A 19167-nucleotide genomic window follows, 5' to 3' on the forward strand; every position below is an offset into this window, starting at 1 on the left:
TCTGCTCCTAGGTCTTATGGTCTTATGGTCATGGGTCAGAGTTAGATCTGGAATGGAGAAACCAGAGACAACCAGGAAAAAAACTTATTCAAATGTCAAATAAATTAAGTAGAAATTACAATAGAATTGTTGAGGAATAGCTAGCATAAAATGAAAATTCAAATAGTAACTTCCATCACAAGTGGAGAATTCTAGTTTCTGTGAGAAAAGAGGAATTAATGAATTAAACAAAAATTAAGCAAAAAGAAAAGATGCCCTCTTACCCACTGTACATACAGAGTTGAAACAGAGCAAGAGTTAATTTCCAAAATGTTGAATTGTATAAAAACTTTATGAACTTGGGCAGCACATTGTTGAACATAAGACTAAGCATCAACAGTTTTCATTTCTAAAATAACAAAGACGTTTCGAAAGGGAACATGAGCTGGGACTAATAATTTAAATTGGGTTTGTGATAATTCATTGAATTGTGAAGATTTTGACACAAGGCCAATAGGAAATGGATGCATTTTAATTTATGAGTATAATTATGCTGCTCTTTTAAACAATTTTCATTAACATCTGTGAAACAAGTAAAGAAAATTTACTGCAGGAGTTCTCAATATTTTTTCATTAATTACTGGACTTCTCACTGTATAATTAAGCCATGCAGGTGAAGCAAGTTGCAAAGTCTAATCCAAGTTAACTTGTCCCAAACAAAGTTTTTGGTTTAGAGATAGTTTTTGGATGATCCCTCCTTGGATCTTCGAGCTGATGAATTAGGCAGGATTCCTTCTCTCAATCATAGTTTAATAACCATGATTAGAAAATTTCAGTGTTTGAATTTGGGCAAAGGTGAAGTTTGGATTTGCTTTCTACAGTCAAGTAGCCTGTGTGTCTCAGAGTTTCAAGATATTGTCTTGAAGTGCCTCGGTGTGCAACATACAGTGTGAAGAAAGGTTGAATTCTATTGCACTTACTGTAACATTCCATCTGAAATGTTATGCCGCTGGCTGCATGCTTGATATGGAATGTACTCTATACATATCAAGAGTATTGCAATTGTGTAGATGCAATTGAATTGGAACAAACTGTATGTCAAAAAGTTGAATATTATTGCATTTTCTAACGTACCTTTATACATTCTATGAATAAAGCATTTTCAAGAAAGAATCTCAAGGATGAAATACTGAAAAATGTGCAAGGCCTTTTGTAGCTATACTGATAACATGAGCTGGCTTCTTCATAGGTAGAGGAAAGAAAATGGTAAACTGTTTACTTAAAATTAATTTCATTTTGACCAAATATATTTATTGTTTGTGTTCTTGACTTGTGAGAAACAGATCTGTGCTTGTTGTAGGGAGTGACATGTTAGGAGATAATAAGTTCCAATTTCAGCAGCTGTGCAATAGAAACATTTCCAGACCATCTGTCGCATATTAGGGTTTTATATTTCATTTCATACTGTAATGTTTTTGTTCTGCATAACATGTTGCTTTTAATGGAAATTTACTGCTGTCTGGTAATAGAGTAATTGAAATTGATGATCAAAATTGTTCTTGTTCAATATATGTATCAGGTTGCAGGATCTGGAAGAGCTGGGGGAGCTTTCCGCTCACTGGGACACTCTGCGACAAAATGTAACCATCCATTACCAGCACATGATTAGCAGCTACAAAGAAATGCTTACGGAACTCAATAAATTCTCAGGTATAAAGCACCAGAGCGAGGAATGAGTGAAGAGGTTAATTTGTCTGGCTGTTCAATTCCAGTAAGATAAATTCAGAATTTACTGCTTCTTTGTCACATTTATGGAGCAAGGGGAATGGCAATATTCACCTACAAAGATAATCGTGACTGCAACATTTCTTAATTATTCACCTGAGATCTAAAGAAGGCTGAAGACTTTAGAAGAGTGCTGAAGATTAAACTTCATTTTAATGTTGTACTTTGTTGAATCCTTGTTGGTTGTTTTGGACACGCATTCCCATAAAATTTGTTCTACAGAAGGTATCCTTCCTCTCCTCAAAATCACCAATTTAAGGGGAGCAATTGCTCTTCCAACTTGAGCATGCATTTACACACTGCTCAGAATTCTAGTCAAATTGTTAATGTTGGTTTTCAATATACTTAGATATTTTAGCCTTGTAAGTTTGAAAAAAAATTCTTCAGATTTGCACTTTCATTACTGGTTTTAAGATATATCTATCATGAAGGAATCATAAGGACAAAAGTCCCTTCAAACCAAAGTGCTTTCTCTGATAAAGCACTATCAATCTACCTTCACAAACGATTGTTTTGTGTCCCTTCACCTTTATCTTGTCCGAATTTTTGACTGTGCTGCCATTTCCCAGATCTATGCCTGTTTCTCCCATAACATCCTGTTTAATTTCCTTTAGTCAAATCCATACCCCTTCTATAGTACTAAAAAGGATCTAATAGAAGTCACAAATAATGTATCACTGACCATAATGCATTGTCCCATGTTGGTCTACACTACCCTGGAACCTTATTTTAAACACTACCCTGGAACCTTATTTGTTCAGGTTGGTGTGCCACCTTTGCTTGGTTCTCTTCTTGCTCATTCGAGCATGGCCAGAGCATCTCTAAAATATAGCTTTCACAGTCACAGATGCAATTGTTTTAACTTCTATAAATTAACTTGCTGTTTTGTGTATTAAACATACTTAGGCTGCTTTAAATTTTGCCCACTATTTATTTTTGTAATTATTTTGTCTATAGATGAGAATTAGCAATTTGATGAATATTTTAGACTTTGCCATGATGAAAGTATAATTTCAGTGATTGTGAATCAAATCCAGTTCAGTACAGAAGTATCTCTGCATATGATCCTAACTGATGAGTTCTTCACTGAGACAAGGCCAGAGGATAAAGTCAATTTGAGTGTGGAGTGTCTGACAGCATGTTTATTTGCTATCCCAGAGGACTAGATTTCATTTTTTTAAACTAAGAACTCCCTCCCGTTTTTTTTTGACCTGACTGATCCTTTTTCTAAAATTTGTGAACTAATTTCTTATTTATCATTTGCATTGTCTTCGTGTTCTGAGAGCATATAAATCTTTCTTGATGAATTTTATCTTAGATATTTTGTATTCTTGGTGGTTTACTTTTAGTGTATTATTTCTTCAGTGTATATATTTTCCAACAGATTGGTTTACCTAACATGATAAAGATTTAAAATGTTTTATTACAAGCATTGATGTATTTGACAATAGGACATTTGAAACACTGAATTCTACAGGCAGGTAAATTAGAATTCACGAAATATTATGACCGAAAGCTAAGAACATTTTTAATTCTTCATGGATAACGTAGACCCTCTAAGTTAAGTTGTTTATTCCAATATACTGGCATTTATTAGATTATCCATCAAATGCCCAAAGTTATCACCATCAAAAGCTTGTTAAGATTCCTGATGTAGTTTGTCAATGTAATATTACAATATACAATGTTGCTACAATGTAGGGAGCGCTGAGTCTTGTTAGATCTTTTCAAGATTAGAGCAGAATGTGGGGGCTTGAAGCACACGAGTGCATTTGTTGCCCCGGTTTATTCTGTTTATTCTGTTCTCCAATTAAATGTTTTCACTGGCAGAGTTTTGACCATTGTATGACATTTCATGAACACTGCTGGCTAATAGGCTGGCATTATTTATACCCTGACATTACTTTTTTAAAGATATGGTTGTGTTATAAAATAGTCAGTTAGAACTACAATATTGAAAGTAAACACAAAAAATGATCAAAGTTGTAAATTTCATTTTTCTTGTGGTCACATATTTCTTTACCTCAGTCTTACAGGTACTAATCATCCTGCTCATCTAATAGTTTGTGCCTATACCTTCCTACTATGTTGGTTAGTCTTCATATTTTCTTCAATTTCGTCAGTAGAGACTTGTTCACCCAGTCCCTGACCAGCCTGAAATATACTTCAGATAAATGGGTAGGAATAGTTGCAGTCACCTTGCTCATTACGGTTCCTTTCTGTTGAATGTTTAACGCAATTAAACAAGAGATTGTGGGAAAAGGCAGAAAGCCAGAAAATACTAATCATGAATGGAAAAACATGCACACTGCTTGTTGTCACTCTTGGGCAGTGGAATCTGCTCAGTACTGATTATCTATGGTGTTAGAGAACCCCTTCATCTTGAAGCAGCTGTTTAATATCAACGTAGACCAGGCTATCTGTTAAATGTTATACACCTCAGCTGGCTGACAAAATCACAAAGTGTATGTTTAATTTGCAGGGTCATCATTTAAACCGAGCTGCAGCAGAGGAGAGAAGAAGCTTGAATTTATTCCAGTTAATCTGCATTTACAAAGAATGCATGTTCAGTGTAGTTCTTCCAAAACTGGTAAGGCTTTTGTTAAATTTTATAATTTTTCTGATTTGTATAATGTCTATGTTTTTATTTATCTCAAAGCTCACCAGTTTGTTCAATGGTATTGCAGTCATTAATTTTATATTTCTACATACCATGTCAGCCTCCATTACTTTTACAAGTGTTCCTGGGTGAGATAAGAAAAATTCCTTTTAACTTACCTCTGAGTCCTTTTAGCGTGATATTTAAGAATCCAACATTCTAATCATTGGCAATTTGTAGGAAGCGTATAGTTTTGGAGCATCAAGTCCATATGAATATAAGAAATCATATGTCTTGGGGGTCGGTGGGTGGGGAAACAAAGGCATCTTTAGAGATCAAGTTTTTTTTGTCCTGGATCAATCTGTTACAATTGGGCTTCCCTAATGTCTCAGTTGCTAAGTGCTCCAAATGATGCTGAGCTATGTCATCCAAGAAGAATCCAGATTCTATGGTCAGTGCTGGATTAGTTTTCTATGTTTTGTACGTTTGAATGAATTTTTGGAGCACTGGGTTGGAGAGAGGCATAAAACAAACATTGCAGATTACTCAGTCCTTTTGATACTTCTGAGAGTCCTAGTGGAAAATGAGGATGTGAATGCCAGGTGAAGACAGGATCAACCTCAACTGCCCCAACCCAAGAAGACAAGGTGCTGTACAATCATCACTTTGTACGACAAGGACATACACTTAGAGATGCTGCTGCTATTGAATTGTAGTTCAGAGTTAGTCACTACCTTCAGAGGGGAAAGGAGAACATTCAGTAAATATAAACATGTTGAAGTGAGTTTTGTGTTGATATAGCTTCGTATATTCATATGCATATGTGATTTGTCTAAGGAATGGAATGCTTTTCATTATTCCTTGCATATTGCAACTGCTGAATGCCATATTTCCATTGCTTCTCAAAATTTATTTAGAAGCATGTGTAGATTAATGGTAATACAATATCAATAAGGAACCTTAGCATTTTGGTCATCTATGTTTTCTCTTCTTTGAGTCCAATGTTTCAAATAATGGATTAACAAACAGTACTGAAATGTGAAAGGACAAGAGTATTGCTGATGAACACGAGTAACAATTTGTACTTGCACCGTTAATTTGAAAAGTACATATTTTATTACAGATCAGACCAAGGTCTGGAATTTTATTCCCACTCGGGGGTGAGCATACTGAAGGGGAGGTACAAAATTTCCCATCACTGACCAGTATAGCAGTTTTCCAGCATCAAACCTTGCTCCTAGAGATGGGATTTGGATGGCAGAACCACTCACCAACACGTAGAAAGTAATGAAATATGGCTCTTTAAAGACCTATAGAGACATGTTATCGGAAGCTGGCTAGAGTTTTCCAGTCAGCCTTCCAACCCCCTGAGGATTAAGCCAACTACCTGGAGGTAGCCTGGTAGCAGACTAGGAAGCCAGCACTCAGTGAGTGCTTTAAGCCACCTGTGTGTCTTCGACTGCATCCACAGGACACCCTAATGCAATAGCACCCCATTTGAAGCTCACTCTCTTCTCTCTCTCTCACTCTTTCTCCCTCTCACTCTCTCTCACTCTCTCTCTCACTCTCTTTTTCTCTCTCTCACCTAAAAACCTGCTGCTTTTCTAATAGCGTTTGCCCTGCCTTGTGGCCACTAATTGGCCTATCCAGGGAAGATCACAGCTGGATGATAGATTCCCATGCCTTGCAGGCTTCTGGCCCCATTTTAACGTGAAATCAACACTGACCTGTGTGACATCTTCAGCTGAGCCTGATACATGGTGTCTCTGACATTCCTGATGGAAGAGCACAGCCCTTATCTCCTCCAATGCATCCATCAGCACCTCCAGGTCCCTTTCGGCAAACTGGGGTGCCGTTTTGCCTCTATCAGCCTCATTACATGGGCATCCTTGAACACCTGCATTGTGAATGTTTGCTCCTGGCTTGCAATCTTTGAACTGGTGCGCAGCTGGCTGATTGCTGGAAGGTTCCATTCCTGGCACCACTGAGCATTTCAGCCACTGCTCAGCGTAAAATTGTATGAGAGCACCACCAAAGATACATGTTGCACACTTAAGAGGTGAGCATCATAAAACTGCATGAGAGCTCACAGAGAGAAACCTTCCTTGCAACTCCCTGAATTCGACACAGAGCCAAAATTTGGCAAAATTCAACTCTATATCTTTATTACAACTTAATTCCAATTTCTACAGAGTGTTCTAAAAATAAGCTGTAGAAGTTGCAAATTCTAATTTTGAGAGCAAGAATATTTTGATTTCTGTGTCAGTTGGATCACGGCAATTTTGTACGACTTCAAGCAAACTGATCATTTAAGAAATTTGCCTTCACTCTACCTTAACTGTTCAACCTATTGGCTGAGTTTTTAATGTCTAGTTTTGTGGCTCTTTTGTTAAATGGATATATTTGTGCTGAACGTGACAAGATGTAATGGCCTTCTATTTGTTTACCATTTGTTGAAGATTTTGAGGAAAAGTTAGATTTGTTGTAAAACAGCTCAATAGCTAAATCTGATGGGAAATCGGCTAGATATCATTTGTGTCAAGTTTCGTGGACGCCAGGCCGAGCAACCTTTCTCTCGTGATTGTCCCAGTCTCACCTCATTAACTAAGTATCATGCCTGTATGGCACCTCACTTGTCTGATAACAACCTGACTCTTCATTGACTGTACGTAGTCACAATTGCCACCGCTGGGACATCCTGCGATTCCAGGCCTCCTCGTCATATTTAAAAGGCCATAATGCACCCTGTCGAGCATTGGCAGTTTGAAGTTGCCCTACACGATTTGTGATATTTGCCCTAGACATGGTAGATTTGGGGAAAGCAGCATCCTACCTTCTGTACTGTAAGTGAATCAGATATGTGCCACGATGATATGTTGAGACGATTTCATGTCAGATGCCAATGTTGGTTGAGTGAAGCCGCTGCACATAGAGCGTGCCCTGAGATGTTGCTGGTGGTTGTACAAGATGGCAATCATAAAATTCCTAGAATGCAGATGGAGGCCATTCGGTCCATCAAGTCTGCACGGATCCTTTCTCACTGCCTCAGAAAGGCAGCCAACATCATCAAAGACCCCTGCTACCCCAGTTATAATCTCTTCCAATCTCTTCTGTCATGCAGAAAATACAAAAGCTTAATCATTAATCAACAAGTTCAAGAATAGTTTCTTCCCTGCTGTTGTTAGACTTCTGAATGGACTGAATTTGAAATCAAATTTCAAATTGCCTGTACAGCACACAAAACAAAGCTTTTCACTGTACCTAGGTACATGTGACAAAACTCAAACCAAAAATCAATCAAATCCAAAGAACATCCCACCCTAAGCAGCAAGTTGGAGTTGCTAGTAACTGCTCTGACTTTGTCGGTAATTCTTGGCATCTACTTTGTATCCGGTGATGGGAGAATGGGAAGCTGCGTTTAAGTGAGACCAGATTATGTGGTAATGAGGGTGCTAATGAGTGATACTCCTTACAGTTAGGCCTTTCATGACCCACTGGTGAAAATCTTGTCTGGCAATCCAACACTTGGTTAGAAAATAAGATTTTTTGATCTTGATGGCAGGAAGGCCCTTGCTGGAAATGGACATCTCACCCGAGTTTCCCAAATTTCTTGCTTTGGTGCATGACATTGGGGAAGATTGTGCCCTACATCTTTTTTAAATAGATGACCTCACATCACTCTTTAATGCTATTCATCACAAGAGGAATTCCTAGAAATCAACATTGAATTTTGCCTTTCATGAGATGTGGCAAAGCAATCTTGGTGTTTTCCTAAAGGACCGGAGTATAAACTAGTGTACAAGATTAACCTTGATATGTGGTGAGTTTTTGTCCACACCAATGCTCTGACACCAACTGATGAGATTCAAAGCAGTCAAGAAGGTAAATGTGTAATAGCTTCTAAAAAAAACTTCACAATTTCTTTTAGTTATCTCCTTATTATACATACACACTACTTTTTAAAGTTTAGTATATGTCCAAAGTGTCACGGACGTGTGGTGCAAAGTGTAGTATACTTCTCAGGTTGGAATTGATAGCAAATATCTGGTCAATGAACCATGCTGATTTTCTCAAACATACAAAAACCACAAATAGTCAGGAATCAACAATCCATGAAAAATCATCTAACCGAATAACTGTAAAACAAAAAGGCAACCAATCTATCACAAGATAAGCAAAATACTTAAAACTTATTTTAGAAGTTGCTTTAATAGCCTAAGGTATTTGACTGACTGCACATTCTCTGATTAATACTTAACTTGCTCATATAAATCATTCATAATTTCAAAGTTCTTAAAACAATTACAAAGTTATCCACAAACAAGCCTTTTGTGTACTAGAGCTCCCTCTATCTGGCACATGGATTTTGACATCTTTTCTAATTTTGCAACCAAGAATCCTCCCTGCCAATATGTTTTAGACTACCAGTATGCATAAATGCTTTGTGCTTTGACATAAGACTGGACTTTTCTGTACTTATTTCCTGCCACAATGTTTTCATTCTCAATCACTCCTCAGACTCTTGGCCTGTATCTGTGTGTGTGTGTCTGTGTCTGTGTGTGTGCAATTTATTGAAAATGTTACATCTGTGTGTGCTTCGAATCCAAATTCCCACATCAACATTTGCAGTAAGACTCTATGTAAACTTGCCACACTGTAATTAGCACTTGCCAGGGCCTCAGCTTCACAGTTGTAAACAGGAAAATCTCTTATCTCCCATCAGTTAATGTTCTCTGTTTCTCAAGTTCATCTAAGCTCTTGTATTTAATTATATGTGATATAAATGTTTTTGATCAATAAGGGGAAAATGTATAAACTGGGGACTTTTCCAAATATGCAAAGAAACAGGAGTAAGACTCTCAAACCCACTCCTGAGATGCGATTGAGAATGTTAATGTTACAGTGGGGAAAGAATTGGAAGTAACCTCCAACTGGAAACTCAATACATCTGATCTTTACAATGACAGTCTCTGTTTCTGTATCACCTTTAATGCAATGGCATGCTCCGAAACACTTCAAAGAAGCATGCTTCAACAAAATTTGGCACCAAGTCGCAAAAAGCATTGTTTGGATAGGTGACAAAAGGCTTGGTTAATGACGCGGGTTTTAAGGGTACATTCAGGATAAAAGAGAAGTAGAGTTGGAACGTATAGGTAAGGAATTTCCCAGCTAACGATACTGCCTCCAAACATCGACTAGTTAAAAATTTAGATGTTTAAGGGGCTTGAATTAAAGGAGCACAGGTATCTCATAATTATTAGAGTAGAGGAATACGAGGTGCAGAAGAACCAGGCCATGGGAGGATTTGAAGCAAGGGTGAGCTTTAAGTGAATTTTTTGGTTTCTCAGTTAATTAAGGGATACTGGGAATGGGCAGTAAAGTTCCGTCACAACCCAAGATCAGTCACAGTTGCATTGAATAACAGAGAAGGCTTGATGGGTCATATTATCTATCCCACTTCTGTTTCTTGTGTCCTTGTTCATTAAGTAGAGATGAGTTTAACCAAGATCTAATATGTCACTCTCACATACACTGATTAATCTTTCATTGTATTGTATGAAACACTACCATTGCTATTTCAAGAGCCGTTACAGGCATTGAGTTACAGGCATTCCTAAAATATCATTAAAAATCCCTGACATGGAAAGAAGTTCACTATTTCACTACCATCTGAGAGAATAAGTTTCTCTTCATTTTTGATTTAAATGGTGACCCCTTACTTTGAGATTATGCCATCTGGTCTTAGACTTTCCCTAGGTTCCTGTCCTAAAGTTCCACTAAATATTTGATGTCTCCAATGTTTATTTAAATCTTTGCCATTTAACATTAAAAAAGAATGAATAGTTATAAAAGAATAATTGCTCTGTACAATTCCTCTGCAGCATTCTTATTGATTCCTTGCTTGATATAAGCCAGTGGTGCTGATTCCTGCTCCTTGACTGTACCCACACCCCTCATCCATGAGATTCTTCCTGATTTCCTTCCCACCGACCCCACTCAGGCCAATAATGCCTGTAGGTCAGCATGAACATAATATAGCCATGTACATAATTTAAGTTAATAATTTTTTTTGTTATGAGGGTAGCATAAACAAATTTTAAAGATGATGCATGTTTAGCAATCAATTAGCAATTTATTTCTCTATAGTTTTAATGGGATGTGGACATCACTATTTAGGCCAGCATTTATTGCCATCCCTAATTGCCTTTGAGACGTTTGTGCTGCATCCCATTAAAAATGAAAATAAATAGGCTGATTATGTCGGTGAATGGTCAAAATTCTGATCTAATGCTTGCAGTAGCTGTTTGTTGATATTTCCCTAACGGCTTTCCTTATGTCAGTTTTGACTCTTGTCTGCTTTCCATAACCATAATTATGGATCCTTAGTTTGATTGACAACTAAAGAAGTTCTGAGTTATCTTTGTGAGGTCATGAGTGTAAGTGTGTTTTTGTAAGAGATTAAGTATTGAGGAAATTTAAAGTTTTCATATTGACTTTCATGAATGAGATTTTTAATATAATGAAAGCAATAATAAATACTGTGAATTTTATTTTATTACATCTTTTTTATTGATTCATGGGATGTGGATGTCACTAACCAGGTCATCATTTATTGGCCATCCATAGTTGCCTCGGAGAGGAGAAGGTGATGGTGAAATTTCTTGAACTGCAGCAGCCTTTGAGGTGTACGGGCACCCAAAGTTAGGAAGGCAATTCTAGGGCTTTGACCCAGCTGCAGTTAAGGGAATGGCGAAATAATTACAAGTCAGGATAGAGTCTGGATCGGAGGGGATTATGTAGTTGGTGGTGTTCCCATGCATCTGCTGCCCCTACTCTTCTAGACAGGAGAGGTTATGGGACTGGAAGGATTTGATCTCAAAATGTCTCCTAAGTTCTGCCCATTGTGGATAACTCAGTTAGCATGAAAGATGTAAGGAAAAAGCGTAGTGAATGGATTGCTATTATTTGGCATTAAGTTGACATTTGGAGATATAAGAGCCATAGGAGTGGATGGGGTCATTTGAAATGGGGTCTCTGATGAAAGGAGAATGTGAGGTGTATGGGCTAGAGTGTCTAAAGTATGAGAAAAAAATTTGGAACAAAATGGGCCTTTTAAACAGCCTGCATCAGCAATTGGCAGCCCCCATGGCAATCTTCAATCTGCATCTGGACCCAACTTCATCCCTCACCTGTCCTTCCCACCCTGGAATGAGGTTTCCATCATTCATGACAGTTTCTCCTAAAATAGGTATTCACCAACACATGCTATGAGCCAACAGAATGAAAATTCCGACACATTTCTTTATTTTTCTGCTTTTATGCTAAGAAGACTGTGGTGCTGAACTTTTTAACTTATTTCTGTAGTTTAGGTACTTTGTACTTAAGATGGCGCCATGAGTGACAATATTATATACTTTTCACTGTACTCTTGTACCCCTTACTTGAGTATACGTGACAATAAAATCTAAATCTAAATCTAGCACACAGGCTGCTGCCATTGTCTCCAAATGTAAAAAAAACTCGCACCTTATCACAGTGAAACAATCTGGAACCTCTAAGCTTTAACAATCAAATCACACAGGTTTCAGAAAAGGTCACACAGTCCCGTTCATTTTGCCTTATAATTTTGGATTCTGTCTTAATTAATTTAACATCGTATAAATCACATAACTGTAACAAAGTTTGATTGTTGGATTCTTAGGTCTGTTCACTGCTTTTAGGTCTATTCACTCCTGAGCTCACTGCTCAGGACAGTGGGAAGCAACTTTCGTGAAATGGTAGGAAACAGACCACTTTAGGAAGCAACTATCTGTTTAACTTGAGCATCACACAAATTCATAAATGATCTTTTTATTTTATCAATTTGTGAATGTTGCTGTTTATTTAAAGGCTAACTATTTTATATATACCAGTACTTCTTAATTTAGGTTCTTGTACCATTGAGTTTTGTGCTGTTAGAATGATTTAGATTGTAAGGGTTACAGAGGGATGAAGTAAATAGCAGAAGCATATAATAAGAACTTAGGCATAGAATGATTGATCTGAAAGGATTCACCTGAATTATACAATGTTTCTGCATCTTTCTATCAATGTAACATAATGTTCAGATTGACATTTCTGCCTGGTATGAATAATGCTTACTGTAAAGAAAATGGAAATGTGCTTATTCTTCAAGTGAAATATATCAAGAGACCATATACTTACTTAAAAGAATTAAAATATTTTAATTGATAGCGTACCTGCCATGCCGCAGTCTAAAGTGCTTCACAGAAAGTAAAGAAATATTGTAGGAAAATATACTAACCAAATTATACACAGCAACATACCACAATTAATGAGGTGAAGAAATAAATAATCTCCCTTGTTGAGGGAGCTGTGTGAGTCAGGGCACTGGAAAAATTGCTCTGTGCCGCCTCAAACATGCCACTTGGGAGATCAAACAGGTTTTTAGGTTACCATGTCAAGAAAAAGGTCCTTTCAGTCATGCACTGAAGTGTGACCCTGGTCTATATGCCCAACATACTTGAAAGCCATCCCGAATAATTGACACTTGATGGCTCATTTGTGTAGTGCAATGAGTGACAATGACTGATCATTCAAGAGCACCAGATTGTTCTTCTAGACACTAATAGTATAGCAATCTTTGACTTGTCGTATCTTAGATAACCATGAGGTAGGTAGTTTTATTTTTAATAAGTAACTTTTTTAAGAGTGGTTCAGGAAAATAAATAGAACGAAGTATAGTATAATATTGACTGTACATTGTGATTATTAGATAACATGGTGCTGTTAGAATTGGAATATGTACATATGTGGAGGTGATGGCCTAGTGGTATTATAGCTGGACTGTTAATCCAGAGACCCAGGTACTTTTTCTGGAGACCTGGGTTCAAATCCCGCCATGACAGATGGTAGAATTTGAATTCAACAAAAATCTGGAAATACAAGTCTGATGATGACCATGGAACTATTCCTGATTGTCAGAAAAACCCATCTGGTTCACTGATGTCCTTTAGGGAAGGAAACTGCCATCCTTACCTGGTCTAGCCTAAATGTGACTCTAAACCCACAGCAATGTAGTTGACTCTTAACTGCCCTCTGGGCAATTAGGGATGGACAAATGCTGGCCTAGGCAACAACACCCTTGTCTCATGAATGAATTTGAAAAAAAATAAAATATGGCTTTTTACCTCTGAAATAACTGTACAGTGGCTGGGTCCCATTATCAAGTCAACCTTTTATTTATTGGTGCACAGAACACTGGCTATGGTCAGCCTGCTCAGAGTCAGTGTTCAATTGAGGAGATTCTACTGTCCTGGTTATATTGGTCAGCCAAAGATTTCCTGATTGCCCAAGTTAACAACTCCAGTCAAGAACATTGTAATTAACGAGGTCAATGTAGTCCCAATCACTACAACCTCTAACATTACAAAATCAGAAATGCAAGATTGGAGGTACAGGCCATGCTGTGTTTTATAAATACAAATTGCAATGCTACGGTGCTTATGGTTCCAACATATAGTTGCAGCAGGAGTGCCTCTGTTTTGCTGAATTCTGTTCAAATGTGTGATCTTCCTTGACATTTGTATGATGGTTGGCAGATTACTGCAAATTGTATTTTTGACTCAGAGTTGATTAAATACTGCATTGGACTTGGAAGAAAATAGGCAAGCAGAGTGTCTCACTTTTAAGTCATTGATTTTCTGTTGTTATTTTCCTATTATGTCAAGCTTATTGGCTCAGCTACCCTAACCATTGATTTATATCCCGTTTGTATGAGATATTTACAGTGCTGCTTGCTGCAGAATGAATCTGATTAATTACATATTTAACACTGGAGCAAATTTTATTTGCACAGAATTTTAGATCTTCCCAACTAAAATATCCTGGAGTTTTTTTTTTTAGTTCAAAATGTTAAATTTAATATGAAGAGCACTCATCTTGTGCACTAATTAATTGTTATCTACAAATTTTGACAAGGGTGTGCTTCCAGCTTTGATAGATGATTTATCTTTCCAATCCATTGCAATTGACCTAAGTTTTCTTGAAAATTGTAGTTTGTTATTTAAAAAAAATGTATTTCTTAACCACTTGTTGACTTTTTAGCTTAAACTTTTGCTGCTGTGGATAAACTATGTAGTACCAGAGGCAGTGGAAAAGTCAAGGCTTCTTAATTTGATGTAACAAGGTGTAGAGCTGGATGAACACTGCAGGCCAAGCAGCATCAGAGAAGCAGGAACGCTGACGTTTCGGGCCTAGACCCTTCTTCAGAAGTGGGGGAGGGGAAGGGGGTTCTGAATTAAATAAGGAGAGAGGGGGAGGCAGATAGAAGATAGATAAAGGAGAAGATAGGTGGAGAGGAGACAGACAGGTCAAAGAGGCGGGGATGGAGCCAGTAAAGGTGAGTGTAGGTGGGGAGTTAGGGAGGAGATAGGTCAGTTCAGGGAGGACAGGCAGGTCAAGGGGGCGGGATGAGGTTAGTAGGTAGGAGATGGGGGTGGGGCTTGAGGTGGGACTTGACTCCACTTGACTCCACGTAACCTACAAAGAGGCAGGCATAGCTTGGGCCCATGCAGGTACCCATGGCCACCCCCTTTGTCTGTAGGAAGTGGGAGGAATTGAAAGAGAAGTTGTTGAGGGTGAGGACAAGTTCAGCTAAGCAGATGAGGGTGTCAGTGGAGGGGGACTGGTCGGGCCTGCAGGACAGGAAGAAGCGGAGGGCCTTTAGGCCATCTGTATGGGGAATGCAGGTGTATTGGGGCTGGACGTCCATGGTAAAGATGAGGTGTTGGGGACCAGGGAATTGGAAGTTCTGGAGGAGGTGGAGGGCGTGGTTACAGACGTAGGTAGGGAGTTCCTGGGCCAAGGGGGAGAAAATGGAGTCCAGATAGGTGGAGGTAAGTTCGGTGGGGCAGGAGCAGGTGGAGACAATGGGTCGACCAGGGCAGTCAGGTTTGTGGATTTTGGGAAGGAAATAGAAGCGGGCGGTGCAGGGTTGGGGAACGATGAGGTTGGAGGCTGTGGGTAGGAGGGCACCTGAGATGATGAGGTTGTGGATGGTTTGGTGGTCGGGGGTGGGGTCATGATCAAGGGGGCGGTAGGAGGAGGTGTCGGAGAGTTGGCACCTGGCCTCGGCGATGTAGAGGTCAGTGCGCCATACTACAACTGCGCCTCCCTTGTCCGCGGGTTTTATGGTGAGGTTGGGGTTGGACCGGAGGGAGCGGAGGGCTGCACGTTCTGCGGGGGAGAGGTTGGAGTGGGTGAGAGGGGTGGAGAGGTTGAGGCAATTGATGTCTCGATGGCAGTTGGAGATGAAGAGGTTGAGGGAGGGTAGGAGGCCTTGGGGTGGTGTCCAGGAGGATGGGTGTATTGGAGGCGGGATAAGGGGTCAGTAGGAGGAGAGTTGGGCTCATGGTTGAAGAAGTAAGCACGGAGGCAGAGGCGGCAGAAAAACTGTTCAACATCCAAGTGTGACCGGTCTTCGTTGATGTGTGGGTGGAGGGGGACAAAGGTGAGCCCTTTACTGAGGATTGACCATTCATCCTCAGTAAGGGGGAGGTCTGGGGGGATGGTGAAGACTCGGCAGGGCTGGGTGCTGCTGTCTCCTCTGGAGCTGCTGGCCTCCCACCCACAGCCTCCAACCTCATCGTTCCCCAACCCTGCACCGCCCGCTTCTATCTCCTTCCCAAAATCCACAAACCTGACTGCCCCGGTCGACCCATTGTCTCCGCCTGCTCCTGCCCCACCGAACTTACCTCCACCTATCTAGACTCCATTTTCTTCCCCTTGGTCCAGGAACTCCCTACCTACGTCCGTGACACCAGCCACGCCCTCCAGCTCCTCCAGAACTTCCAATTCCCCGGTCCCCAACACCTCATCTTTACCATGGACGTCCAGTCCCTATACACCTGCATTCCCCATACAGATGGCCTAAAGGCCCTCCGCTTCTTCCTGTCCTGCAGGCCTGACCAGTCCCCCTCCACTGACACCCTCATCCGCTTAGCCGAACTCGTCCTCACCCTCAACAGCTTCTCTTTCAATTCCTCAGACAAAGGGGGTGGCCATGGGTACACACATGGGCCCAAGCTATGCCTGCCTCTTTGTAGGTTATGTGGAACAATCCCTTTTCTGTAGCTACACTGGCCCTAAACCCCACCTCTTCCTCTGTTAGATTGATGACTGTATCAGCGCCGCCTCGTGCTCCCACGAGGAGCTCGAACAGTTCATCCACTTCACCAACACCTTCCATCCCAACCTTAAGTTCACCTGGACCATCTCTAATACCTCTCTCTCCTTCCTGGACCTCTCTGTCTCCATCTCCGGCAACCACCTAGAAACCGATATCCATTTCAAGCCCACCGACTCCCACAGCTACCTAGAATACACCTCCTCCCACCCACCTTCCTGCAAAAATGCCATCCCCTATTCCCAATTCCTTCGCCTCCACTGCATCTGCTCCCAGGATGAGGCATTCCACTCCCGTACATCTCAGATGCCCTCATTTTTCAAGGACCGCAACATCCACCCCCTCAGAGGTCAAGAACGCTCTCGACCGTGCCTCCCGCATTTCCCACAACTCATCCCTCACACCCCCTCCCCGCAATAACAACCAAAACAGAATCCCCCTCGTCCTCATGTACCACCCCATCAACTCCGGATCCAAAGCACCATCCTCCGACACTTCCGCCATCTGCAATCCGACCCCACCACCATACATTTTTTCCTCCCCCACCCTTATCTGCTTTCCGGAGGGACCACTCTCTCCGTGACTCCCTAGTCCGGTCCACACTCCCCTCCAGCCCCACCACACCAGGCACTTTTCCCTGCAACCGCAGGAAGTGCTACACCTGCCCCTACACCTCCCCCCTCACCCCCATCCCAGGCCCCAAGAAGACTTTCCACATCAAGCAGATGTTCACCTGCACATCTGCTAATGTGGTATACTGCATCCACTGTTCCCATTGTGGCCTCCTCGACATCAGGGAAACCAAGCGGAGGCTCGGGGACCGCTTTGCAGAACACCTACGCTTGGTTCTCACTGAACAACTGCACCTCCCAGTCGCGGACCATTTCAACTCCCCCTCCCATTCCTCAGATGACATGTCCATCCTGGGCCTCCTGCAGTGCCACAACGATGCCACCCGAAGGTTGCAGGAACAGCAACTCATATTCCGCTAGGGAACGCTGCAGCCCAATGGTATCAAGCTTCAAAATCTCCCCTCCCCCTACTGCATCCCAAAACCAGCCCAGCTCGTCCCCACCTCCCTAACCTGTCCTTCCTCCCACCTATCCCCTCCTCCCAGCTCAAGCCCCACCCCCATCTCCTACCTACTAACCTCATCCCGCCCCCTTGACCTGTCCGTCCTCCCTGGACTGACCTATCTTCTCCCTAACTCCCCACCTACACTCACCTTTACTGGCTCCATCCCCACCTCTTTGACCTGTCTGTCTCCTCTCCACCTATCTTCTCCTTTATCCACCTTCTATCCGCCTCCCCCTCTGTTCCTATTTATTTCAGAACCCCCTTCCCCTCCCCCACTTCTGAAGAAGGGTCTAGGCCCGAAACGTCAGCGTTCCTGCTCCTCTGATGCTGCTTGGCCTGCTGTGTTCATCCAGCTCTACACCTTGTTATCTCAGATTCTCCAGCATCTGCAGTTCCGACTATCTCTTCTTAATTTGATATATTTGTTGCTCCTCATGTTCAGACTGTCACCATTCCACAGTAAGACTTGTGAATAACCTGTGGCAAACAGCATCTAGACAGTAAATACAGGGCAGCTAATGATCTTTAATACAACTAAACATATAATTGACATGTTTATCCATTTCACAATTCTACTGGACAAAGTCAGAAACCACACAACATCAGATTATAGTCCAACAGGTTTTATTAAAATCACAAGCTTTTGCAGTGTTGCTGCTTTGTCAGGTGACGTGGAGAGAGGCGCACAGGCACAGAATATATAGGCAAAGAGATGATGGCAAGATAATTCCACGTAATTAAGAATGTCAGCAGATTAGTACAAATAGTGTGAGTAGCGTGTCGACCGGCTGAATAACAAGTCTTTGCAGATAATCAAAAGTGTCAACATTTAATACAAACGGTGTGAATAAAGTGTCGACAGCTGAATTACAAGTGAAGGGATGACCTATGAACCGATTAACTAAGCCAGAGATATAATTTCAAATAATCAAAAGTAAGATGGTGCTGGAGACAAAGCAATTGGCTGGAATAACATGAATAGGTATCAGAGTTGCATGACGAGGGTGTAAGAAAAGTAACAAGTAATCAAAAACTGTTGTACGTCCTGTACATGAAAAAGCAAGACATATCCAACCTGGCCAATTACCACCCCATCAGTCTACTGATGATCATCAGAAAAGTGATGGAAAGTGTCAGCAACAGTGCTATCAAGCAGCACTTGCTCAGCAATAACCTTCTTAGTGACGCCCAGTTTGGGTTCCGCCAAGGCCACTCAGCTCCTGACCTTATTACAGCCTTGGAGATAGTAGGAACTGCAGATGCTGGAGAATCCGAGACAACAAGGTGCAGGGCTGGATGAACACAGCAGGCCAAGCAGCATCATAGGAGCAGAGAGGCTGACGTTTCGGGCCTAGACCCTTCATCAGAAAAGGGGGAGGGGAAGGGGGTTTTGAAATAAATAGGGAGAGAGTGGGAGGCAGATAGAAGAGGGATAGAGGAGAGGATAGGTGGAGAGGAAACAAACAGGTCGAAGAGGCGGGGACGGGGCCAGGAAAGGTGAGTGTAGGTAGGGAGTTAGGAAGGGGATAGGTCAGTCCAG

General features: G+C 41.1%; 1 protein-coding gene across 1 annotated transcript in view; it reads left to right on the plus strand.

The window, feature by feature from the left end:
- inpp4b (inositol polyphosphate-4-phosphatase type II B) overlaps positions 1 to 19167 on the plus strand; it is a 718933-nt gene that overhangs the window by 547253 nt on the left and 152513 nt on the right. The window contains exons 12-13 of the mRNA XM_048597564.1: positions 1559 to 1689; positions 4247 to 4354. Coding sequence (XP_048453521.1) covers positions 1559 to 1689; positions 4247 to 4354 — 239 coding nt within the window. The remainder of the gene's footprint in view (positions 1 to 1558; positions 1690 to 4246; positions 4355 to 19167) is intronic.

Source organism: Rhincodon typus, chromosome 1, assembly GCF_021869965.1.
Source record: "Rhincodon typus isolate 14 chromosome 1, sRhiTyp1.1, whole genome shotgun sequence".
Lineage (NCBI taxonomy): Eukaryota > Metazoa > Chordata > Chondrichthyes > Orectolobiformes > Rhincodontidae > Rhincodon > Rhincodon typus.